This window comes from Leptosomus discolor, chromosome 6 (assembly GCF_034619465.1).
Source record: "Leptosomus discolor isolate bLepDis1 chromosome 6, bLepDis1.hap2, whole genome shotgun sequence".
Taxonomy (NCBI): domain Eukaryota; kingdom Metazoa; phylum Chordata; class Aves; order Leptosomiformes; family Leptosomidae; genus Leptosomus; species Leptosomus discolor.
This window is the reverse complement of record NC_141396.1, coordinates 48,913,221-48,939,585: the sequence shown is the minus strand read 5'-3', so window position 1 is coordinate 48,939,585 and position 26,365 is coordinate 48,913,221. Positions and strand designations below refer to the sequence as shown.

At 38.6% G+C, this 26,365-nt stretch overlaps 1 protein-coding gene across 2 annotated transcripts in view; it reads right to left on the bottom strand.

Moving 5' to 3' along the window:
• Nucleotides 1–26,365, bottom strand: part of MYO3A (myosin IIIA) — a 109,684-nt gene that overhangs the window by 47,905 nt on the left and 35,414 nt on the right. For both annotated transcript variants that reach the window (XM_086466637.1, XM_086466638.1), the window contains exons 5-16: nt 23,688–23,764; nt 22,299–22,444; nt 20,541–20,606; nt 19,971–20,126; nt 9,495–9,594; nt 7,515–7,631; nt 6,117–6,221; nt 5,949–6,032; nt 4,975–5,177; nt 3,909–4,007; nt 3,694–3,808; nt 227–353 (exon numbers count right to left, since the gene is read on the bottom strand). In XM_086466637.1, the coding sequence (XP_086322763.1) occupies nt 227–353; nt 3,694–3,808; nt 3,909–4,007; nt 4,975–5,177; nt 5,949–6,032; nt 6,117–6,221; nt 7,515–7,631; nt 9,495–9,594; nt 19,971–20,126; nt 20,541–20,606; nt 22,299–22,444; nt 23,688–23,764 (1,395 nt within the window). The remainder of the gene's footprint in view (nt 1–226; nt 354–3,693; nt 3,809–3,908; nt 4,008–4,974; nt 5,178–5,948; nt 6,033–6,116; nt 6,222–7,514; nt 7,632–9,494; nt 9,595–19,970; nt 20,127–20,540; nt 20,607–22,298; nt 22,445–23,687; nt 23,765–26,365) is intronic.

Here is a 26,365-nt window from a genome sequence, read left to right as displayed (position 1 = left end):
CTGAATGCCAGTGAACTGGTTAGTCAAATAAGGTGCATAACATGGAAAATTTTTTTCTTTTTGCATTCGAATTCGGGTGGGCTTGGAATTAATCTATCTTCAGCATTTAATTATTCTTGCAAAATTTCCATGTGAATACACTTTTCTTGATAACTCTCTTGCAGTAAAAGAAATTTGCTATCAAAACACTAAAGGAAAATAATCTTAAATCAAGAAAAACACTCACAATTCTCAAGGGCTACTGGATTGGATATGTTGCTCTTGTCGATCATATGTTCAGATACCACTGCAGTAAATTCAATGTTACCTACATTTAAAATGGCAGCCAGGACACTGTACACACTTCCAAGTTCCTGAAAAGTATATTAAAAAAAATGCAATTCTTAAAAGCCAGACAGATTTGTCACCTTGGTTTGTGCGATGGGCACGTGTTTGTGTTGTTTCCTTTTGTCTGCCATATGCCCACTACTTTTAGGAATACTGTTCTCAGCAGTTATTCCCTGTTTTGTACTCAGCATAGTATTTCAAGTGTAAGACACACAAAGAGGGCAAGACAAACTACAGACTAATCTCTCTTCCATATTTGTTGACAGGACAGAATTGGCATGGAGTAGGGAAAGCACAAAATGATGGTGAACATAATCCTCTTACACAGAAAGAATTCAGAGATTATTTATATCCACCCTTCACTGTGTCTGCAGACACAACCATGTCTAAAAATGTGATATCTAGATCAATAAAAATATAAAAAAAATCTGCATCTATTTTTCTTGGATCACGGAAGGTACTTCAAATAATAGGTCTGCAACGGCTCCCACTGACATCATCAGAGAAAGTTTCACTGGGAGAAGAATGAGACCTCACATCTCTGATATGGCAAAGCACATTATCCTTCAAAATGTCAGTTAGGAACTGTGGTACTCGCCAAATCACCTTAGTATGGACTTTACTTAAACATATTTAAATTTCAAATGATTTAGTAGGTTCTGAAGAGGGATTCTTCCTTGAAAAACTAATATTAGTCTGGACAGTAAACAGATATATACAATAAATAATTTTAAGTACTTTATTGACAAATAAAATAATATTTGCAATTAATGAAATAATGATTTAATTGCAGGTTTGACTGAGAGTTGAACAGTGAATTTTCATCTGAACTGTGAACGTTTATCAGTATACTTGATGATCTCTAGGTGTTTTCTACTCAGAAATTCTGAGGTGTTCCTGTAAAGCAGACTAGCTTTTAAGCTAGGAATCTGTGATACTATATATTTTAAGGCATGCAGTAATAGTGTATTTTAGAAATAGCAGGTTTATAAGTGTTATAGTAGTTTTATAAGAAGCAGGTTTGTAAATCTGATTTATAATGATGGACTTCAAAGTTGCACAGCATTTTATCTCTAATATTCAATAGTTTCCTGGTACCATGTCAGGCATCATTTACTCAGATAAAATCCTTAATTGCTCTAGAACATTTGATCTTGTTTTCAACACTTTCAGAAGTTAATCTAGCAGTTAACAATTAATTATTCCAGTGACAGCAAGACAAACTAGATAAGCTCACTCTAAAAAATTATGCTCATGATAATTGGCATACCTAGGTTTTAAGCAACCATTTTCATTTTAAGCTTAGGGACACAGATGAAATGCAAAGAAATTGATAGCTTAACTTCTGCCATTATGCTGTAAAGTATGTATAGCTGCTGACATTTTTGTGCACTTTTCCAGTGTGTTTGAAATCTGGGTTGATCTGTCTCATACAGCATGATTATTGTTCACCTCAGGCAGTCCTTTTCTATTAATTTTGCCATGCAGCCTGAAATAAAACAATGTGATTTTAAGACAGGGAGTACTGACAGTAGTTACTATTAAAGGCTGCCAGACAGTTGAAAACAAATTTAAAAGAAATAAAGCCTTGTTTAGGTCTCAGTTTTAACCGGAGTGGGGAAGGTATTCTGTCCAAGGTTTTCTGCTAATAAAAAAACATGGAACATGCTTATATAGAACCTCCTCTGTGCACTGGGATGAATATCAAAGCTTAAGGCTGCATTACTAAAAAGTGAACTTAGAAAAGGAACTCATTGTCTTACAGTATCTCTTTCTCACTGAAAATAAATTGTCTCTGCACATATATACTGTGTCAGAACCTCAGTGGGGGAAGCAGACTTCTTTCTTCCTTCACTCTTGCAAACATAGCCTCAGACAGGCTAATTCACCCCGTGGAGAATGTAAGGCAGGATAACATGGATGGGGCTCACGTGTAACCACAGTTAGACTGCCTATGGGACTCAACCTGCTTCTGAAACTGGGGGGGTTCTACAGGTAGATAATTCTTTACAGATTCAGCCCACGGTGACTGGCTGAGTTAATCAAGTGAAGATCCATGCCAGAACCGCACAATGTGGCCAGTGACCTAGTTCTAACTGGGTCTTCAATATGTAAGGAAGGTCTCTTTTGGATGAGCAGGATTATTGTTTCCATCCATCCCAGTAAACAAAAGAACCAGGAACAAAACCAGACTTGCTGCTTTTCATGGTATAAATTAGGACTTATCAAGGCCTCTGGTGCTGTGACAAAACTGCTATCAGTGCTGAACTGTGCATATCCTTCCGTGCTGCTTCTGGAAAGGCAAAAGTACAGGTGTGAAAGGATGTGATAGTACAGGTGCAACATCACTAAGTGCAGTTGTGAATAAGCATGTAGAGGAGAAAGAGACTGAATCCACTGCTACTACAAATTAATGCAAAATGAGTATGGAGGAACAGAATCGGTGAATAAATCTGTTCTGCTAACTATTTAAATATTTACATTGAGGGAAGCCAGAAATATTCAACTGAAGTGAGTAATTTTCTGTGAAAAGCTCCTTACAACATGCAGTTTTATCAAAGAAATTAAAACATACATCCATTCTGCAGCACTAGTGCTATATTTCACACATACTATATGGATCATATGCCTACCACCATTTGTGATAAATAAGTCAGCGTTAAACTACAGCTGTGATGCACCACTTCTCCTAAGAAGAGAGAACTAGGGTTCAGGATGGAGTTTCCTTCCCTTGCAACTATTTTATAAATCCAGAGGCCCGTTATTATTTTAATTATACTAATGACAGCCTGAGGAGAGGGGTTTAATGGCCAGCAGAGCAACGGTATGAGATCATAAAGAAAGACTGGGTTCAGTTAATGTTCAGAGATGGGATTCACTCCAAAGGGATGTAAAAACTTTATTCAACTTTACTCCTGAAGTTGTGAAAATGTATTCAGTTCATCAAAACTAAGATCAACTCAATGAATTTTTAGAACTCTCAGCATGGACTTCATCTTCAAACAGAGATGAGGCTCATATTCACAGGCCTAAAATTATAGGCTAATAAATAGTTACCACTTCATTTTCTATGTATTTAATTTGCAAAAGCCTTTTTTTTCCCAATTACTTAGCTGTGCTGTTTTCACTGATTTCAATGTGTTGTTGGCTAACACCATTTTATTAGTTTATTAATGCCTTGAAACCTTAAAAATTTAAATGTGGTAATATAACAGTAAGTTGACCATGCAATATCCTAAAACATAAACACACCACTGCAAAAGGAAGAAAATAACAAGGAAGATTATTTGAATGCTTTATATATGTTCTTCCTGATTAAGGTAGCCATTAAAGTTCACCAAAGAAAAAAGGGTTATGAGCACTCACCTCCAGTGTAAAACCTATGACTTTGAAGCACTGTTCAATTAATTCAAACTGAGACTTATAAAAGCTATTGTTCATGAAATCTTGCACTATTCTGAAATGATCATTTTGCAGATATCTGAAAGAGTTGATGGATATACAGTTAGAATGTAAATGAGGTTGAGAATTCAACACTGCATTTCTTAGTAATAAATTCATGTAAAAATAAACTGCATTACCTGGGAGGTCTATATTCTGGCAGTTTATAATGTGCCAGTTTTTTCTTTTCTGCCAGACCAGCATAAATATAATAAAAAATATGGAAATTTTTCTCTCCTCTGAAACAACAGAAACAACAAACTGGTTTAGTAATGTAGCCGTTATATTTACTGGTGACATACATGCTATTATTATTTTAGTAACAGGCAAGGCTCATGAAAACTGATAGAAGACTGTAAAAGAAGCTTTATCACACAAGTTCCTGTGAACACCCTTTCTGCGCCATTGTGTGCTTGTTCTGAAGCTGCCAGGGCGGCTGCTCAGTGCTACAAGCAGCTAAATGCTGCTCTGCCTTTGATGCAATTGGTAGATGCTGGGTGAGATCTTGCACGTTGCTCATCCACCCACATTAAATGGGCTGCTTAACCTCCAGTTACTTTAAAGAATCTTCTGACCATGGGAGAGCTATACACTCTTGATTCATTGAATGCAGTATATTTGCTGTGTCCTTTAGTCCTGAACCCAGAAAGCACATAAGCAGACATTAAACAAAGGGCCTTATGATGTGGCACTCTGCCTAAAAGTTAGGTGCTCAAACCCAGGACAGAAGGTTTATTGCACACCCAAGGGTCCTGTGCACCTTATAAGGAAGAACTGGATGCTTGGGTGGAAATTTGCAGCCACCACTGAACCCTGAGGTAGCCAAGTCAGTTGCTATGAAATGGTAAAAAGGAATTGCGTTCAAACCTGTGGTCGCTGCATGAGCTGGTGTGTGTGTGTCAGGAGCACCATTACATGCTTCTGTGAAACAGGGCTGGAGCTCAGTGCACTCCTCTCCACATGGGGGATGCCTAGATCAGAGTCCAGCGGCAACTTAGTTTGCATATTTTACTGTGGGCTGTCAGTAGTAGGAAACTAGGAATAGTTTTCAGGTAGCTTATGGATTTATAAGCTATTCATATATCAACTACAAGAAAAAAATCCCAATACCTTATTCATCTTCATATTTTGATTCAGGACAATTTACTGCATTGTAGACCTAGTCTGTAACCCCCAAATTAGGTCAAATATAATTTTTGTACTTACACTGCCTGGTGGACAACTCTGGATTTTTCAAGGAGATATTCTGAAATCTGAGCTCCCACTACAGTGCCACCACAAGTGAATTTCATTTCCAAATATTTTCCAAATCTGCTCGAGTTATCATTGATGATAGTGCCTGCATTCCCAAATGCTTCTACAAGGTTATTCACCTGGAGGATCTTCTCCTGTAGAGTCCTGTTATTAGCCTGGATATGAAAAAGATATTGCTTAAAATTATCAGTAATCATTCAGATACATTCATTCTTCAGTGTTTCTTTCTTCTTCTAGTTGGTATTGTGAAATGTGACATCATCAGGGCAGCCATTCCCATGTGAATCATATGGAAACAAAGGCATGTATCTATCATGAAACCTGTCAGAACATAGCAATCTGCCAAACTAATGGCTGGCTGGAAGAGATAACACGCATAATGATAATGGCAATACCAGAACGAGTCCATTTCTGTGGTCCAGCACTCTTGAGATGGGCAGCCTGCTTTTAGGTCCTTGTTAACACCTGCTTACTGCTGCACCTCACCATACCAACAGACCAGTTTGCTTGCATCTCACCTGGGACAGGCAACATGGCATTTTATTTAGGAATTGCAGTAGTCACTTCCCAGAATGACCGTGTGTCACTGACAGCAATCTGGTTGTGGAAGGATGTGAAAAGCTAGAAGAGGATTTTATGTAGTACAGTTTGGGTGATTTGAAGACACTCAGTTAAACAAGGGACAGACTAAGTCACAGCCCACACTGCAGCGGGTACTTCCTTGAGGAATCCCCAAAATATTTTCAAGTGACCCTAATTCAGGAGGGAGGAAGGGACAGATCAGCATCATGTTCTAGTCTGCCCTTACAGAAGTTCTTTGGAAAATGTATTACAGTCTTGCCCCCCTACCAGTGCCCTGTCCATAGGTTCATTCAGTTAGGCCTAAGGTAGCAAAGCCTTCCAGTGGTGTCCCCTTTGAAACATACCTTGCCCAGGACAGTGAGCTGCTGAACCAGAAGATGGGCACTTTGTGTCTTGCCAGCTCCACTTTCTCCAGAAATAACGATACACTGCAGAGAACAAGAGCATGACTCTGAGCTCATTATTCATCTCTCAGCCTAGCAAGGAACACAATTAAGCCACCTCATCTTTACCTGATCAGAGTTGTATGTTACCATGGACTGATAACCTATGTCAGCAACAGCAAAAATGTGAGGAGGGTTGGCAGTCCGTTTGGCTCCAATATACAGTTTGGAATGCTAAGTGTAAGAAAAATGAAAAAAATATCAGTGTCCCTTAACAACTTTTTTTTTATCAGAGTTTAATTTTATTTTCAGATTAGTGTACAACATGCTGAGGCTACCAGCAGCGATGTTTTCTGAGTGAGCTGTTACTGCACCATAAGAACAGCTAAAAAAGATGAAGCACAATTTTATATGATGTCAGCCCTGATTATGCTGTGAAACTCAAATTATTAGAAGAAAATTTAATGTTGCCAAACATCAAGGACCAACTTATAATTTAATTTCATTTGTACTTCACATCCTCTTAGTATTTCTGCATGATAGTGATGTCAAAACTTAAGATCTCTTCTGTACCTGTAGTATCTAATAACTAATAATGCCAAATTATTGTATGACCAGACTTTCATATCTGCCCCCTTTTCTATAACGGGGAGGCAAATTCACAAAAGTTAAAATTTTACAGGGTTGCTTTGTGAACTGTCTGATCAACTAAATAGCTATGGCTTCCCCAGCTCTCTCAGGAGGAAATGCCCCCAGCTCCTGCCTCCAGCCTTTCACAGAAGTTCTCCATAGGAAGTACAGGAGAAGGAATGCTCCCTCCCACAAAGAGGGGTATGATTCACTTGAATAAATGCACTTATCTGTACAGATACTGCTTCTGAACTAGCTGTGATGGGCAGGTAGTGCCCTTATAGTCCGTGGGGTTCTAGTCAACAAATCTCATTAACATAAGGAAAAACTTTTTCACTGTGAGGGTGACAGAGCACTGGAATAGACTGCCCAGAGAGGTTGTGGAGTCTCCTTCTCTGGAGACATTCAAAACCCGCCTGGATGCGTTACTGTATGACCTGCTGTAGCTGGTCCTGCTCTGGCAGAGGGGTTGGACTAGATGATCTTTCGAGATCCCTTCCAACCCCTAGAATTCTGTGATTCTGTGATTTATTCCATCCTAGAATGAATGTTAAAACTCACCAGAAGAACAAGAACCTCAAAAATCCTATTTCTATCCATTGATTAAAATGGTTGACTTGCTCAGATATAGCTGTTTGCACTGTAGATATGATATAGACATGGGCTATACTACAGACACAAACATTTTTGGAGTTTCTCATTTCTGTGCTGAAACTCAGCACATGATAAGGATGTGTGTCAACATGCACTTGAAGGGAGAACTCTATTGGTAATTGTGTTTCTCAGAGTGAACTGAAGTAAATCTCAAGAATGGTCTTACTTTATACTTAACACAAATATTCATATTTTGATGGAAATCAGTGCTAGTTTAAAAGAACCAAACCTAGATTTTCACACCTGTGAAGAATAAATATCTATGTTCCGAAATGGATTGACAGCGATGAGAATGTCCCCCACATATGTGTAGATCTGATCCTTGGCGTAACCCTTCTGCAACTGCTCTGTTACTGTATTCTGATGGAGAAAGAATAGGAACATTGAATCACATGAGGAAAAACCCCCAATATTAGGAAAATGTATAAAGTATTCATGAAGTTACAATGACTGAGTATAGAGCAGGAAGGTATCAACAGTCAGGAATACAACTGATCATGATCAAAAGTGAGTAACAAACACACTGGCATTCCTAATTTTTTGTGTTCAACCTCACTTCGAGTGGCTGTAGAAAAACAAGTTAATAAGTACTGCTTTAATTCAATTAATCAAAGGTTTCCATGAGACAGTCCTGTCTTCATTTCTAACACTACAGCTTTATATAACTTATCAGGCAAAAGCCATATGCTTGAATTCATAACTGCCATTACAGCTGCTCTAACACTATTCTAAGTGATAATAAGACACAGATGTTCAACTGTATGGATCCTATTAATGTAAACAATCAGGCATCTTTTTATACTAACAACCAGTCTCTGCTGTGATTGTCCTTTGCTCCTGCAGAGCCAGTTGTCCCTGAATCAAGGGCCATAATCAGATTCACATTAACAGAATTTTTTAGGGGAACTTCTGCCCTTTTTGAAATTTTTTCTTGCACTGATAGAAGGTCTCCTGTGTTGCTCTTCTGATTGGGCTCTCTAAACTGGAAGAAAAGTTTGAATGGAAGGAAGGAGACAGTTCTGAGAAGCTGCCATTCATATGTGAAAGAGGTTTTAAACTGGACTGGATTTAGTAAAATATCACATAGTCAAATGATGTCTTTAGGTGGAGACTTCCTGAGGGCTTTTCTGAGAATGGTCCACCTCTGAGGAGGTGCGATATACTTCTGGCTCATCTGTTTTTTTGTGTGTCTTCTCTTTAGCTCAGATGTTTATATGCTTCATGGCAAAAGACAAAAAACAGTCTTGCTAGCATATGGCTATTCCCAATATTAAAAAATTGCTTAAATTTGAGCTTTGTGCAGTAGATGAAGTATGGATTAGCTCTATTAGTATTAACTAAACATTAAGCTACTATAACCAAGCTCTTAGATGATGGAAGATGGTCTGTGGACTGTTAGTATTAGGTAGTTTACCAGCTCAAAAGCCACATTTAGTATTCTGGACTGATGAAGATACAGTATGCCAGAGAAGTTTCACAGGTAAGAGAATGTGAATTATAGTCTATGCACAGCCCGGTAGAGGAAGAATGACTGTTCACAACCACTGATGGCCTCTAAGACCTGCAGATAACGTGCTGTGGCCTGATTCTTCTTTCTGGTTTTGAAGCTTAAAGCATAAATACAACAGACTTCTCCCCTCCCTTACGCATGTTCCCCTGCTCCTAGTGGACTCATTTTTGAACTCTGGCAAATCAGTCAGATTTGTATCAATAATTTTGTCAAAAGTTCACCAGAAAGCATTAACAGGTCAGAGCCTCAGGTGACCAAAATTGATCTCAATTCATCTCCACACCAAAGCAAGTCAGTGAGAACCCAGCCTAGGAGAATATGGCAAGTTAGTTTATGACAACTCTAGATGTCCAAGCAACAGGGCAGAAGGCACTTGTTCTTGGACCTGGACCATTTTCAGGTTAACACACCACAACAAACTAGATATTTACCTGTAAAAAAATCGAGCAATATAAATCCTGTTAAGCAAATGCTGCTACAGTACTGCTCGGTCTAAGGCTGTAACTGCAGAGCGTGTTTTAGCTTTGAGTTGGAACCATTCCTGACACAGTAAATCTCACCTAAAATATTTGGCATAAACTGGGAAAGTCCCATGGTACACTTACACAATTTAAGTGTGACAATATTGTTGAACTTGAAAATTAACAGCGCAGCATTGTGTTGTAATATGTGATTACCCTTCTTCAGGAAAACTTGAAAAAGGAGGTTCTTACCTCATCCAGTACCTCCAAGGTTGCTAAATCATCTACCTCTTCCTGGTTTGAAACTAGTGATTTACTGTAGTTCCCCTTCTTTGTATGAATACGTTCAAATCTAGAAAAGAAAGACATGCAATTTCCTGATTTAAGGAAACACAGAGCAGATCTTGCATCTGTAACCACCTTGAAGGCAACTCAGCTAAAACACCCCGGCTTCCATTGTTCTGAATTCAAACATAAGAACGCTTGAATAACAGGAGAGGATATAACTTTTTAGTGCAGCACACCTGTATTTAAAAATTCAAAATCTATGGTTTGATCCCACAACTGATACCACGAAGAACTTTTTCACTGTACAGATCCCTGCTGATCAGACCCCTTCATCAGCTGCAAGACTGCAGCTATGCAGTACAGGGAATAAAAGAACATATTTATAAAGCATTTAACAGTCAAACTGGCACCTACATGCAAAAAGAAAAAATACCCAGATAAAAAATATGGATAGGAGGTGTATGATGAAATACTATGGCAAGGATGATGCAGACAAAGCATTCAGGATGGAAATATTTCTATCTTAGTAATGACAATGCTCTAAAGCCTGGCTGAGATGACCCCACTGTAGAGAAAAGCGCTGCAGAATCACTGGGGTATGTGAAATACATCCTGACCAAGAAGAATTTTCCTGGACTCTACAGGAAAAAATCCACACAAAATAAGGAAACAAAATTTCAAATCTTTTTCTTATCAGGGTTAAACTTCCAATTAAGTTTGTCTTCAAGTGAAATTTCGTTTCTCTTTTAATCAAAGCAAAGAAAACTTTATGCAATCTCATAGAAATTAGCTAAAAAATTCCCAGAGACTTGGATCATTCTCTATCCAAGGGTAAAGGCATTGCTAAACAAAGCAAAAGCAGCAGAAAAAGCAAGGTTTATAATTCACATTAGTTATACTTGCTTTATGAGATGGAAAATCAGGGAAAAGAAAACTGGATAAGTAACAGAAGAGTTCACAAACTAAATCAAGCTCAGATGTGCAACATGGCACAAGCACAGAAAGACTATCTCCTGATATGACCTCATTCCCCTTGATACTACAGGTAGGAAGGTACCTCTCAAACACATGGAATATATACCTTGGTAAACTGAGACAGCAGGGAAACCGTGTTGTGTGAAACACTCTCACTCTATCTTGATTCCAGACAAGATCAGGGAAATCCATTATTTAATTTTGATATATGGCATCAGTAAAAACAGACAGGTGTTTTCTACCCAGGCAAGAACTTTAATATACAGTGAACAAGAGGACAGGTGAAAGAGGGCAGTTGCACCAAGATGGAAAGTTAGAATGAATGAACATCACACTGATGAGGCAAGCTAAGAGACTTCTGAACTCCCACAGTAAGATCTACTGCAGGGTTTAATGGGCTGTACTGGTTCCACGAACATCGCCTACTTCATGGGTACTACTTCAGGTCACACAGGCTGTGCACTGATGTAGAATGCAGGTGCAGAAAGTGAAGCAGGCACCCACTTGGCATCAGTCACTGATTGCCAGGACTGAAAAGGGGGTGGAAGAAATGGGCAAGTGATGCCCTCCCAAACTGTGAGTGCAATCAAGATCTGAATGATGGAAGTGCATGCATGTGTGCACTTCATCTAACACTTCTTTCAATTTCTCTTGTCTCTAACTATGGTCCCCTGAGGGTGACAGAATGGCCTGTCCTCACCAGGTGCCAGTAATGGAGCAGTTTCTTCCCCACTTAGGCAGGTGTCAGCTACACTGGAGTCTTTCCATTGCCCATAGTACAAAGGCAGGAATTTCACACCCACAGCTGACTAATTCTGCAACCCTAATATCAAGACACAAACACGTAAGGCTTCATTGCAAGAGCTAGTATAGTTTCACAGTCTCTCTGCCAATATCAGCCCAATACCCAGTTTGGAGCCTAAGTGACCAGGAAGCACAATGAACAGTATGGATTGACAGGTTCTACAGTGCCTTGAGGGAACAGAGGGACCAATTCTTGCCAGTTCTACACCCAGCTGTTTTGCAGACTACTCTCAAACTGTTGTTAGGACCCTGAAGCTGCATGGGAAAGCAACCCACTTCCAAATGTTTTCTTTCTTTATTTACTACAGGCCAAAAAAAGACTGTTGTAGATACAGTTGTAAGGATGATGGTGAGGCTGAATTACATGGAGGTGAAAAGCAATGGGAACACTACACAGCACAGTACCAGAGCCTTATTACTGCCATGCAGCACAGAACATGCAACGCGTGGGCTTATCCCAACAGGAGCACTGCAAATAGACAAAGAGACATGCAACAGGAGTGCATGTCTGTGTGTGGGAAGAAAGCTAGCTTTTGCTGCAATAAATCCACAACTGGGCTGTAATTTGGTATGTATTTAAATAGTTGGAGCAGAAAACACATAGGAACACAAGCAGGCAGCATCAAAAGGGATGGGTCTGGTGTAAAGCAATCACACCTCTCCTAGATCCAACCTCTTCTCCCTTTCCTTTGGAACCCATTTGTACCACAAGAACTTTCCCGGTAGCACTGCCCTTGCAATAACACTGTGGGACAATTTTTGGTCGTACGTACCCCCAAGTTATATTCAAAAGGATGTGGTAATATTAAGATTTAAATTAACTCTTCAGCCTTACATCACCTGCTGCTGCTTGATTTGCATTTACCAGCTAAAGGATATTACTGCATTCCAAGCCAGAGGGGCAGGCAAAATCCTACCCTCTCAGTAGAAATCTGTCCTCTCTATAACCCACAGTCCTATTTATACCTCTTTTTAACAGTTTCAGTTGAAAATTTAAATTTGGACAGTCGAAATAATTTCTCCTTTGTTCCTGCATGAAGGTCATTTTGTGTCCAGAGGATGCATCTAATATCAGTATGACTTTTAGAAAGACCTATGAACACATATACGAGGGAAAGATGTGGGAACTGCAGGACTATGTCAAGCTCTGCTGATCTATTTTTTCTACTGTCAAAGAAAGACCCAAAACAAGACATCTGTCAAGTTATGCTTTCCATTTCTGGTGGAATTGTTACACATTGAATCCACTTAATTTTTTAAAATGCTACTGCATATGAGTGAGAGTGGTATTTCTCCAGATTTGTTTCAATTACTGTTTTTCATTTAATGTAGGAAGTTAATAACCGCCTTGCAGGAAAGGAGAGCAATGCTCCAGTCATGCAGCCTTTTCTTTTTCTATTATTTTTTTTTTCTTTTAAGGAAACGATCTCTATTTATGCCAGGGAATTTTAATTACATAAAATTGATTCTCCTATAATCCTCTTCAGCTGACATTATGAGAACACTAGTGCTTGTTAAACCAGATTATATTCTCCATTCTCCAGAGTACAGCAGAGCAGCAGATTTGCAGAACACAGTATTTTTCTGCTTTGCTGTCAAAGGGCACAGACCCCTCAAGGGCAGTTATACTGCTTCACTTGCTAAAACTCCAACCACTTAAAAAAATCCACATCAGTGCTGTTGACATCAATGCTGAAATTTCATTATCATCATGCACATCATGAACTGAAATAACCATGTTTCTCTGTTCTGTTCATAAATTATTTGTTGGAGGCATTAGATCTTACAGCCATGCCCAACAAGCAATTCAAGCAGCTAAAGGCCAGAAGCAGCAACCCAATATGGACAAGAAAATGAGCCAAGGCAGCATTGTTGCTGTGCATCCTCCTTCACACTCCCCCGCTTATCTTTCAAGATTCAGTTAAATCAAAACGAGGCAACTGCAGCTTTTTCTTCTTCAAATTGTCAGAATGTATTTAAAAGATTTCTGATAGTTCCAAAAATATCATAAAAAAAGAAAGTGTGACTCATGATGCCCTGCTGAACTCTCTGCCTAAACTGGTTGGAGAGTCATCTACAGACTAAAAAGTGACAGGAAAAGGGCTGGCCTTAGCCTGAGTGTAAAGAAGAAACTAAAAATAATCTCTTTCTGTAAGGTGGAGGTGGGAACAGCTGTACACCTCCCAGCGGTTACAAACAGCATTAAAAGTGACAAATAGAAAAGAAGAAACACAGAGCAACCTGTACAGGATCTGTCATTACTGGTGATTTTATTTCTCTGGAGGCTGCACAGAGCAGTATTAATTCACACTTAAAATCAATTTTTTGTCTTCAACCGATGTACCTGGTAAAATATGCTTAAATAAAACTATAGTCTTACATCTATGCAAAATCTGTACCTGAATTTAGAAAAGTGTATTGATAAGACTCCATCTGCATCTGCACAATGCTTTGCAGACAAACCTGTGCTCCCTCTATGTTTAAGTGATTGCACAGCACTGGCTGCAGTCTCAGGGAGCTGGGATCAAGCTTATGCAATGTTGCTGAGAGCACAGTGCCGCCCAGGGCTTCTGATTCAGAGGTGGCCCATGTCCAGCCAGTTGGGTCATGTCCTGCTCTGCACAATCTTTTTGCCAAAGTCTGTGCTGGTTTACCATGCCATGCAAAAAAAGCAGGTTATTGGTCCTTCATAATAGCCTCAAGAAACGGCTGTATCCTGGACAAATTTCAGGGAAAAATGTGTGTTCTTAACTGAGCAAATAAGAGATCTTTAAAAGGACTAAACTCTTTGGGATTAGTTCTTTACTGCCCTCATGAGTCAGGCCCATGCTCTATGGTCAGAACCATACTGAGAAGATGAAGAAGCTCCAAAAGTAAGCAATGCCTGGTGAGGTAGCACACCTTCAGGAGAAACGAGTTGCTGAGCAAGTGGACTTACACAATAGTAAAGTATCAGTTGCAGAGCATTACTCCCAGGGAGTCCTGAATGTAGGAAGAACTTCTTTCTCCTGTTTTGCTTCAGGAGGTAAACTATTCTCCATTCGGGCATTGCTGCTGTCCGTTGTATCATATGGAAGGATATTCTTATTCTGCTGTACAGACATCTATTAGCTATAAGCATATGGGACTGGAGATCTGCTTATTCTAAGCCCATTGTTGCCCGAAACTATTGCTTCTACAGCCTGAGAGCAGTTTGCAGCATAGCCATCCTACATAGGAGTGTTCTCAATGCAGGAATACACATCTTGTTGGTACAGCAAAGCCCACACTGAGTTACAGGAGAAGAAAAAGTGGATTGAAGTGCTCAAGGATTAGTCTGGAACTCTAAAGTCTCAAGTTTAAGCCCCTACTCTGATACAGACTTCATCTGGAGACCTTGACCAAGTCAGCACTGTACTCTGTGTGAGCTGTCTTATTCTGCTTTGCATACTCCCTTTGTCAAGCTAGTGTGGTGATCTGCTACCTTCATTACAGCCTGTCCTGCAGAGTTAAGCTTGAAGGATTTTTATCAGCTGCTTTCCACTGGCAGGAAGAGTCAGAGAGACAGAGAGAGAACACCCAGAAAATAAGTGACACAAACCTAAGAATCAGGGAAAGTCGTGGAAGGAAACTATATGGTACTCCCTGCTTCTAATAGGGGCAAATAAATTGATAACCATCTTTATGCATGTTGTACATGAACTTCTATGAATTTACCTCCCTGAATTTTCCCAACAGTTAAATAGAGCAACTGTTTAGTATCCTGTCAGTGGATTTCAGTCCTACCCCTACATGGCCAATATAGAAGGACAAAATCTTAGGAGAAAATTCAGCTCACCCAAAAGCCCTTTTTCTGAATCACTGTGCAGCAGAATGGTCTCTTTCCCATATTTATTTAGAGGGCATATAAAGATGAGGGTCTTAACTTGGGGACCAGAGTCAGCTGCTGAAATCTAGGTGCAGTGAATATTCCTCTAATATGCAGCTCATTCTGGAATGAGTCATAATTCCCAGGAAATACACATTGTACTAATCATTGCACATTTCTGCAGAGATTACTGTAAAAGCAGTCAAGATTAAGACAGCCAAATAACTCAAGATAGAAGTCTTACAAGCCTGACTGTCAGGTGTAGATGCGACAGCTCTGAAGGCCATTTCAAAGACAGCTATTTCTGTTGCAAAGTAAAACCCTTTACAATGCAGGTTTTTTCCCTCATTTGGCCTAGCAAGAAGTGTATTTTTAGAACAGTTTTGAGGTATATGCTGCAGCATTCATTTCTAATAATTATTTTCGTCACTAATTATAAAATTTAACAGCTATAATGTGACTAACAAGAATGAAAGTATATGAATGAAGGAGTCACTAAAAATGAGGGGAAACTAAGCAGTGAATGATCAGACTCAAATGAAGTTATTGTTTCTTCATTAGAGAACTTGTCTTATTTTCATTAAAGAATGTGCAATAAACTGCATTGTCATGTTTTTTGTGTCACTATCAACACAGAAAAGAACTCAAATACTGTATTCTAAGAGCTAGGTGGTCCTGAGGACTGGAGTAACACATACAGGATGAAGCTTATTTGCGTAAAACCTCAAGATCACATGACTGGGATGTAACAGAACTTTTTCTATTAGTTCAAAGTTCCTCAATTCGAAAAGACTGAGGGAAAAGAAGTATTGAGATGTTTATGACTCATGAAACCCTCTGAAAAGAGGCAAATACTACCTTATCAAGTTGCACAATGAAAAAGGCTCTTCTTGCTATAGCCACAACAAAAGCAACTCTTGCAGAAGCCCAAGACCCTGGTCCTGAAAGGGACTCTCCTCACCAGGAACTCACAGTTCAGTGAGAACCCTAATGCTAAACAAAACCTCAAAAATTAATTGCACCTAGTACGCAATTTTGCCTGCTTCACCTCCTCCCTAACATGAATTTATCTCCTATAGCTTACTTCATCATTCCAAGCAGACTTTATAGACATCTCAGCTAAGATGCTACGAGAAAATGTTAATGTATCAAGGGATATTTTCTCATGTTCTTCACATTGTAATTTCAGCCTGAGATCCGAGCTAGAAAATGCTAAATTGCAAACATATATTTTTAGCATGAAGAAGTGATGACTTTAGAGAAAAAGTTATTGCATTTGCTCAAAGCAAAAAAGTGGAATTTGTAATGAAGCTCATTGCTAGTATTCACGCTTTTTTGAGCCTTGAGTAGCACAAAATATGCTAGTGTTGTAAGCTGTTCAGAGGCTACTGGAAAAAAAAGTACAATCTTCCATCACCTTCATTAAGTCTGGAGCAGGTCTATGGCATACTGCTGTTTAAAGTTTTATCAGCATAAGTTGAGATTTCTCTGGTTACTCAGGAGGTTGGTGGGCTCTGTTCCTCTTGCTAGGTGTTTAGAAAGGATGCAGTACAATGCAGAACTTAAAACTAGGTTCCTCTTCACTAGAGTAACAATAATGGGAAGGTTCAGAGGGCCCAGTGCAATGCCCTAATGACTCAGTAACTGTCAATGTTAAGAAATACCTCAGGAACAATGGTGCTTATGGGAGTGACTGTAGGGTGGCTCCACTCTGTGCCTAGAGATCACAACCCTTCCTGAGCAAATACAGTGCACAAAGATCGGATCTGAGGATCTGGCCTTCTGCAAAAACCTCTGAGAATGTGACATAACCTAACGTGATCTCTTCTTTTTGAACTATATCAGCTGCACATTCAGCAAACAACAAGATAAGATGACACAAGCACATCAACAGACTACTACTGCTGAAGGCAGTCAGAACTAAATTATACCCTAGCACACTGGGCAAAGAGGGTGATTTGATTTTGAGTGAAAACAGGAATAGTGCACACAGGAAGACCCAGTGGCTGGACCTCAGCTGTTAACTTCCCAGCATTTTACTTTTTTCTTTTGAAATACAAAAAATTTATTAATAAAGTCAAATTGAAGAGGAGAGGAAACACATACTGAGAAAATAACTTGATTCCTTACTTTCAGCTTTAAGTCAACATTACCAAATTTCTTGAGTTTACATGCCATGCCCATTTATACAACATGACACAGGTAGGAGGATTTCTTCCCGCAGTAGAAGGAAAGGTTCTTTAATCCCTTAAACTACCTGCCTCCCAGTGCCAAGAAGCAGTAGAGCTATGCCTTCAAATTACGGATGGAGAGAGCGTGAGATGGAGATCAGGACAGAGCTTTATAAGGAAAGTTGCCAGCACCTGGTGAAAGTTCAGGAATTTCACAGTATGGCCCCAACATGGCAGTGTAAAAACAGTCCCAGAATAGGATAATCAAAAAAAGAAAGCCAGGAGATTTTAAGATGAGACATTTCCAGGTGACTTGTCACTACACAGCCTATGTCTTGACTCTGAATCAGATTTACATGGTACTTCTGTACAGACACTGCTTTTGACACTATTTGTTCCGTGCAGACTGAAGGTCAGAAGATACATATGATTAGTATTTAAAGACTTTAAAAAAAGTATGACTACTAAATTCAAAGATCTTTGTATAATCTTTTTGCAATTCAACAGCAGAAAACAAATGCTATTCTGCACTAATGCCCTTTACAGGCCTGGAATTCTAATTTCTTCTAAAGTGAAATGATGTACATACTTTATTTACAGTTTCAGCTACTGGAAAATAATGTCTGCTTTTCTTGCTTGTACAGAGAGAGCAATAGATATTAAGATGGGTATTCTTACTGATTCTAGGAGAAGCCTAATCTTTCTATGCATGCACTGCTATGAAAGACAATCTTCCAGAAAATGTAGTCAATAAACATGTTAAAACTGAAGTGATTATAGGTACAGTGACTGCAAAATGTGATTTTTACTTGCAGTCTTTCATACTACCTTCACTGATCTCAGGTATGAGAAGATTTGGTTATATCAATGCAAATGAGATTTAAACTAGCATCAGTCTATTTGTTAGTAGTTTAAACTGCTAAACTGAAATACGGACCAAGCTATTAGTTTAACAATGCCATTGAAATTACATCTTAGTTAAATAAGTACATTTTTTGCACAGTTTCACATAATAAATTATTATTATTTTCAGAGAGAAAACGTATGTATAAATTACACTTGATCAACTGTAAAAGCACAGGTAACTTCATCAAATAGTAACACATTTCCTTAAACTCTGGTTAATGTGAAGAGTGATTGCTTAATAAAACAACAGTCTAAACAGGATGGAGAAAGTACCAAAAGGTTGTCCTCTTCCTGTGCCATTTGACTGCTCTATGCACATACAAATTGGGCCACTTTCTTATGTTTGTACTATATAGGAAAAGAAAGTTCATGTAATTTGCTTTATGCAGCATTTACATGAAAAAATGAAAGGATTTTGAAAAGAAAGAATAGAACTGGATAGAAAACAAACGCATGAGTTCCATAAAATGGGTAAAAAAGCTCATGATATTTAATTGACTTGGAAGACTGATTTTCAAAAATTATTTAGGCCTCGAAAGGACCAGTGGCACAAGTGTTATCAGGATTTCAGTTAATATAATTTAGTCTTTTGGACTTATTTTACCACATATCTTTTCCCCATGATTTATAAATAAATACTTTAAAAAGTCTGGAGTATGTTGTTGCTTTAGTGCTCAGCACTGACAACCGATAAGATTATTTCAATTCCAGAATCTTTCTGGATTAAGCAAATGTCAAGTTTGCACCATATAGAAGATACAAATGCAGTCTGAGGCTTAAATTTAAGCCAACTGCATAGTTTTTTACTAAATTGCCAGAAAAGAGAAACTACAACTCATCCCACATCCACTTAAAGTCAACGAAAACTTGAAAATAATAAATTATTTAGAAATACATTTTTTATTATTGCCTTCAAAGGATAGAGTAAATAGAAAATTCTCCAAAACTAGAACTGAAGACTGATGTATATATTGTTACTGTAAATACGTGTGAAAGGAAATGTGGCAGAGATTAGTAAGTTTTTCCATACAAATAATAGTGCCAAAATGTCTTCTAAATTTTACGTTCCATTTACAAAAAAAGAAAATTTATCATCCTTTACCTTGAAGTAAATCAATACTAATCTACTACGTTTCACATCTGATACATTACTTCAGTGTACTGGGTGGGTTTTTTAAATTGTAAAATCGAGCCAAGCCATTTTCAGTTGTTTTAAACAAAAGCCATCAGGTGCTAAGTGATTTATTCAGACTTGATATTACCAAATACTAGTGGAAGAAAGAAAGTATCTCTTCAACAGATGTAAGATTTGAAGTTTGCAAAACAAGGTCTGGTACTACTATCACTTCTTTTAGTCAGTAACATCCAATTCTTGCAGGAACCTGACTACTTATTTTTAGCATACTTGCTTAAACTAAACGTTAGCTGAGCATGCAAATGTAAGAAAATGCCAAACATTCATTTGACCTAACCTTAGCTTTCTGAAAGCTGGGATCCTAATCTGCATCTTGAGTTACAGGAGAAAGGGGAGGCACTTATAAAGATTGTTTCATCCTACATGTGAATCATGATGCCCCTCTCTTTCCATTGGCTCTATAGGGGACCCCAAAGATTAAGCTCTCTATTCCTTGGCCAGCTAAAGTTATGAGAGGTGAATCTTTCTCTGACCGCTAGCCATTCTGAAACAGTGAAAGTATCAAAATTGTCCCAACTGGTCTACTTTTTAGCTACTTTTACCTTGCCTTTTCAGTGACTCCCATTTGCTGATGAACATCAATAAATTCCATGAGTTGCCTTTGTAGCACGTTTTCTTTTCCTTCAATTTGCTTAATAAAATCATGCTGCAAAAGACAAGATACTGTCGGACGCTTCTCATAATCTTTAGTCAAGCACCTGTGCTGGCAGAAAAAGCATATGATCATTGAGATATCGCTGTTAAGTTCTGAAATCCTTGTCTGTAGTTCATTTATGCCTCCCTAATAAATACATCCATCTTAATCACAACAGCTCTGTACTGAAAATTGCTAAGATTTCACAGAACCGATGAGTGCAAGAAATTAAATTACTGCATTTTAAAATAAAATATTCTTCAAATTAAGAAAAACAGAAATGTGAAGTGTGTTAAAAAGTTGTTATTTCATGTTTTAAATCTGAAGCCTCACTTGGAAGTCAAACTGGATTAACAAACTAGGTTTTGAAGGAAAAGTATTAGTAGCAACAGATTTCCACAGAGAATACAAAGATATTTTACACATGACATTTACACATGTTCCATATTCAGCTACAGTGGTCTCAGTTGTTACTCACTTGTTAATGAAGTCATTGAATTCAGGTGACCACAGTTCAGGCTGCTGTAGTGTTGGAGGAGGATTCCTGCAAAGGTCAGCGTGATGATAAGTTAATAAGATACTCACTTGACAGAAACAATGTGTGAAGGCAGGCTGAGTAATGAGTTTTAGAAGGCCATTGAAAAAAGATATTGATTTCCACTGGTAAAAAGAGCATGGGTAGATGACACAATGCCTCACTGGTTCTCCTACTTTACATAACTAACAAGGAGAAATAGCACGGAGATGACCTACGAAGTATAGATAAGAATCACTGTAATTTTTTCAATCAAATCAATAAATGGAAACGAAACTAATAACCCATTAATCACAATTCACTTGTAATGGCAAGTTTCTCTTTTCAAGCCTGAAACAACATACTTTCTTAAGAGAATTTTTTAAAAGAAATTTTATTTTAAGTTTTCCCAGAGGGATTAAATTAATCAACTCACTCAACAAAGTGTCAGAAGGAACTAGCTCTTTATTAACTTTCTTATTGATCACAAGATAATCAGAAGTCAAGTGAAGGACTAAATAGAGATCTATTGTAAATAAATACTACTACTTTCTCTTCTGTTGTTAGAGCTGTTTATTCTAGGTGTTAATTTGGTTCAAATGGTTTTAACAGTCTTCTTTCATTCAAACAGAGGTGCCATTTTCACAGAGTATAGTCATGAAGACAAAAGGAATGACCTACAGTCAAGGTGACTTTTCTGTCTATTTTCAATCATCATAACTACATTTCTTTAAGTGCTGCTTAATGCTTACTCTATCACTTTCAAGTTTTACTTAACCGAAATAAAGGGTATTGACCTTATAGTTCCCCCAGGGCAGAAAGGTGCCTGGTATTTGTAAGGGTATAAGCCAGAGGTTTTTTTCAAGGCCTAGCTGAAATGACTGACCACAGCACTTTATAACTGCTTTTCCCATAGCAAGTAAAGCTAAGAAGAACATTCATGCTCTGCTTCAGTGTCAAGTCAGCCAATATTTCTAAAACCTGAAGGTAATTTAAACTAATTTGGGTGACTTGGCTGAAAAGGACTCAAAGCACTCATGTATACTATGTTGTCTCAACTGTTGTGGTATGGGTGCAACTGTTGGAGTGAAATCCACAAACTGTTGTATGATCATCCCCTACAGACTTTAAGATTGATGTTCTTTGAAATGCTGTAAGTGGCACTTCGGGTACTTTTATCTCCAGCTTCAAAGAAAACATGAAAAAAGTTGCTATTTGCACTGCCCAAGGACAGCAACATTGGAACTGCCAGGAGCAGCACAAGGTAATGAAAACTGGCAGCCTACACGTATGTGTATGATGGAACAATACTTTGTTTCAAAGGACATGAGAAAACTCTTGAGGACAGGTATGGTGGGCCTGTGTGCCACTCACCACAGTGGCATACTCAGGCTGTATTTCTATCATAAATCTTTCTTTGTAACAGAACGTAAGGGACTCTAAGTTCCTCGCTCACATATATTGGGCAGCAGTCCACTCAGGAGAAGACCTTATGGCTTCTTCTTAAACGTAGCCACAGTCAGCTCTGAACTTCTCAATGTGTGCACATGGTTGAAGCAGAGCCTGCAGAAAATACAGCTGGACAAAATATTTCTAACCTCCTGCTAGTATAAATAATATGAAGAAACTTCACAAGCTTACACAGTCTAAGTTTGAAGAAAGTAACAGTTAAGGAAAAAGTTCAGTCTAACCTGGTAAGAAATAAACACATCAAGAAATTACCTTGGTATTTTGAAGAGTGCCCTCATAGGGTGCAAATCAGCAAGGGGTGGATCTCCATCTCCCAACTCTATTGCAGTAATACCCAGTGACCATGCATCACATCTGGCATCATAGGAGCTATCTAGCTGTTGCTCACAGGCGATCACCTGTTGGAATAAAAGACTGGGATCATCACTGGATGGTCAAATGTCCAAATTTAAAGAGTACACCCAGAGCTGGGGGGAATATCTTACAGGATGGTGATACTCAGCAAAATAAACAGACTTGCACATATTTCACAAGCTAAAGCATCCTGTTGCTGAAAGAAAGCAATGCTTAAACTAGAGAAAGCAGCTGTCCATGAACACCAGGCTCTCTGACCAGATGTTCCCTGATCCGACAAATGGGTGCAAATCCTTGTCTTTTTCAGCTGAAGATGGTAAACTGCATCCCATAGCTGAGGGAAGTAGAAGGAAATTCAGCAACTCTAAATCTCTTTTCTATGGATTATTCCTGCAAAATAACTAATGAAGCTATACTGTTCTCTCTATGAAGCGCAAGAAGCAGGAAAGCAGAAGTTGGATGCACTATCTCCTACTGGGTCCTTATTCTGCCAAATCATCCAATTTCAAGACCAAGCTAATTTCTTGACAATGTGTTTGCCACTGGATTACAGCAAATGTATTTAATTGCATATACATTTCAGCTCATCTACAATGTCAGATGAATCTAGAATTTTTTATCCCATTAGCTACAAGTCTAAACTGATGTGTATATGCCATTAGCTACATGGCTAGACCAATGTTTATAAACAGACTATATTTATAAAAATACGTGTGTATAAACAAAGTACTTTCATAGGCTTATTTATAACAAAGCATTTTTCCTGCCTCAGCTTAAAATGTATCTTTATACGCTTCAAATTCAGGCCAGAAAAATCTCCAAAGATACATAGTACATCTTCTCATTCATAATAACCTCTTCCATTTCTTGGTGTCAGCTATGGATATATAGTATTAAAACCTTTCCAGGTAGAAATCAAAAAATAAAAGCTATAATGTATCACAGTACCACCCTGTGCTCCTTCCATCCATGGGGAGATGAGATATCTATAGCTTCAGAGCTTGGAAGGCTGGAAAGGCTCAAAGGTAGTACTCCTCTTTAACATCTTAGTAAGCAATTCAATGTCTTGCTCTCAGTCTCTAACCTTATAATTTCAAAAATAAACTCCACTTTATCTTAATCCTTGCAAACATGTATGAAAAAAGTTTTAAAACAATTTTTAGAGGACATTGCTATTTCATGTGGTGAAAAGACCAGTGGACAGGAAGAAAGGCAAAGAAAGAGCAGAAAGGCAGAATGCGGCAGCTCAAATACCAGTGACAAAACGTTTTGAAACACGAATCTAACCTCTGGAGCCATCCAGAACGGGGTGCCCACTGAGGTGTTCCGACGGAGACGAGTGCTGGTCAGCTGAGCAGACACACCTGGAAGAATGAAGGGAAGCTATAAGCACAGCAACTGCTATTTCCATCCAAGACAGCCCTTCTGAACGGTGACATCTTTGTCTTGTCTCTGCAGGTGAATCTCAAATACCTCTTTCCAGTTCTCTGGAAAGAGAGGCCCAGTACTCAAATGTACTCAGCACTTCAGCTGAGATTTTCCGCATCCTTTGTTTCCAGTGACTTCAGCAGGACAGGATTTAGCTCCAAGTGAGTGTTTCATTAGTAATCTAACTCCATATACTTTCACTGACTAATTACAGTTTTTTCTATACCCTGTTTTAGGACAGTGGTAAAGCACTTTAGGGGGGGGAGGAGGGGGGAAGTACTGTACCTTCCACAGATTCTTTTAATGCTCAATACTGACACTAGAACTCTGTTTCAATATTTATATATTTCAGGTTGAATACTATAAAAGATACTTATCCTCATCTCTTAGCTACTCTGCCATAAAAAAAGAAAAAACGAAACAGCAAAACCTCAAAAATTCTTACAAAACCAGAAGTCTCTCCATGCTCAAAGCACATTCTCAAAGCAACATCAAATGCCTGCAAATCAGCTTTGTAACACCAGAGGTACTTTAAGGAATTAACTATTTCAGGTCAAGAGCTGGAAAGTGAAGTCTAAAGATTCTTTATGGGTTTAAATTAAAAGACACTGAAATATTAGGAATTCAGTTGGGCTGCAGCACACTTCTGACCAGCCTGCCACCAATTTCCTTCCTTACAAAACAAGAGTGTATTGGTTGGAAATATCTCCAGTGCACGCAAAGGGGAGAGTACAACATGTGGAGAAAATCAGCCTCTCACCTAGCACATCCTGAACTATTATGGATTTGAGTAATAGCCAACTGTGAAGGTCCACCAGAGGTATATTCTGAACTGCTGATATCATGGTTGGCAAGAAAGGTGCTGTGCTCTACTCTTGTTCTAACCTCAGTCTGTTCGACACCAAAGCTTACTTATTTTGCCTTCATACGTACATCTGCTGTCTCTTTAAAAAAGTAAAAAAGATTCAGTTTCATTCTGAGTGCCATTTCATTATTCTGAAAAACATGAAGCTGCAGTGAGCACCATTGGCCAGTTTCAACTCTGTGTTATCTGGTTTGAACACCCTTGACCTTATCTTCCTGAAAACCCTGTAGATGGTTCATAACAGGGGCAATTAACATCAACTGCCCAGTGGAAATACTAACTAAACCATTGTCTAGAGAAAATTTGATTGCTTTGGGTTTTTTCATTAGTGGTCAAGAAACCATGGAGAGCTTGATCTGCTTTTTTCCCCCTAAACCTACATGTTCAGCTCCAATTCACAAAATATCTGCATTTGTGGTCACAGAAATGTATATAACTGCTGAAAATAAGGCAGCAAGAAAGATCCTGCCTGTTCCTTTGAGACAAACACAACCATTGCTTTTGTGGCTGCCTCCCTCTCATCTGCTCCAGGCTTGAGAAACTGGAATCTCTTTCTCTCTCTGTGCCTGCAGACAGTAGAATACACAGTGTTTGCACCACGGAAAGCAGGACAATGTGAGTCTTAGCACAAAGTCCATCAATCCTGCTTCAGCTCAGCTAAGCAGGGGCTTTGTTTTTGCTACTTCAGGGAGTTGTCTAAGGTCCAGCTTCCGGCTCACAGAGTCTATGGCTGTTCTGAGCCCTCAGCAAAACACGTCACCCAGAAAGCAAGGAATAAACACATATCACCACAGGTCTCTCACCGTTGCAGTGATGCCAATGAACATCATTGTGCGATCCTCGGTTTTGGAGGGAGAGGAGGCTACTGTCCCCTCTCCCATTCTACGTGTTGTGGGAGTTCCCTGTGCTAAGCTCTTTTTTGTAGTCTTGGATGAGGAAATGGGATTCAGATCTGCAGGCAGAGAAAGGCACTAACTAAATTTTTATGATTCCAGTGTCAGATTTTATAAATAATCATAACTTTCTGTAGAGATAAGGAATAAAATACAAAAGGAACATTAATGTGCACAATCTTCTCTGTCTATGCACTGTTTGTTTTTTTTTCTTTGAACTGTAATTATTAAATAAACAGAAGGATTTTTTCCTCCTCCCCCTTTTGTTACTCCAGTGAAAAGCTAATTTAATTTGAATTGTTCACCACTACTTTCTTTAGGCTCTTGGGTTTTTTGTGTGCTTTTTGTTTGTTTGTTTTTTCACCCTTTTGCTCTTAGCAGTAAAGTGGCATTTCAGATTATGGAGTGTAGGTCTTATGACAAATGATATTTCCTTGGGCTTTTTCTGTGTATAGAGGAAAGAGGATGTAATTCCACACTTAGTAACATTTCTTCCAGCATTTCAGTAACCAGTCAAGCATATAGCTGGCCAGCTTTCTTTATGTCGTATATTTTCTAACAAAAACATCTTGCTCCTCCCCCTTCCCCTTTACTACTGCTTTGTTGGAAATTGAGTCAAATATTCTCCTATGAAAATCTAAAAATATGTCATAAAATGGTGTTTTATTACAGACATTTTTTAAATCTTACGAAAGTGAAGAGCTTAATAAATAAGTGCATTAATAGTATCAATGCACACCATACTCAAATGAAAATATTGTGAATCTAGTTGGAAAAAG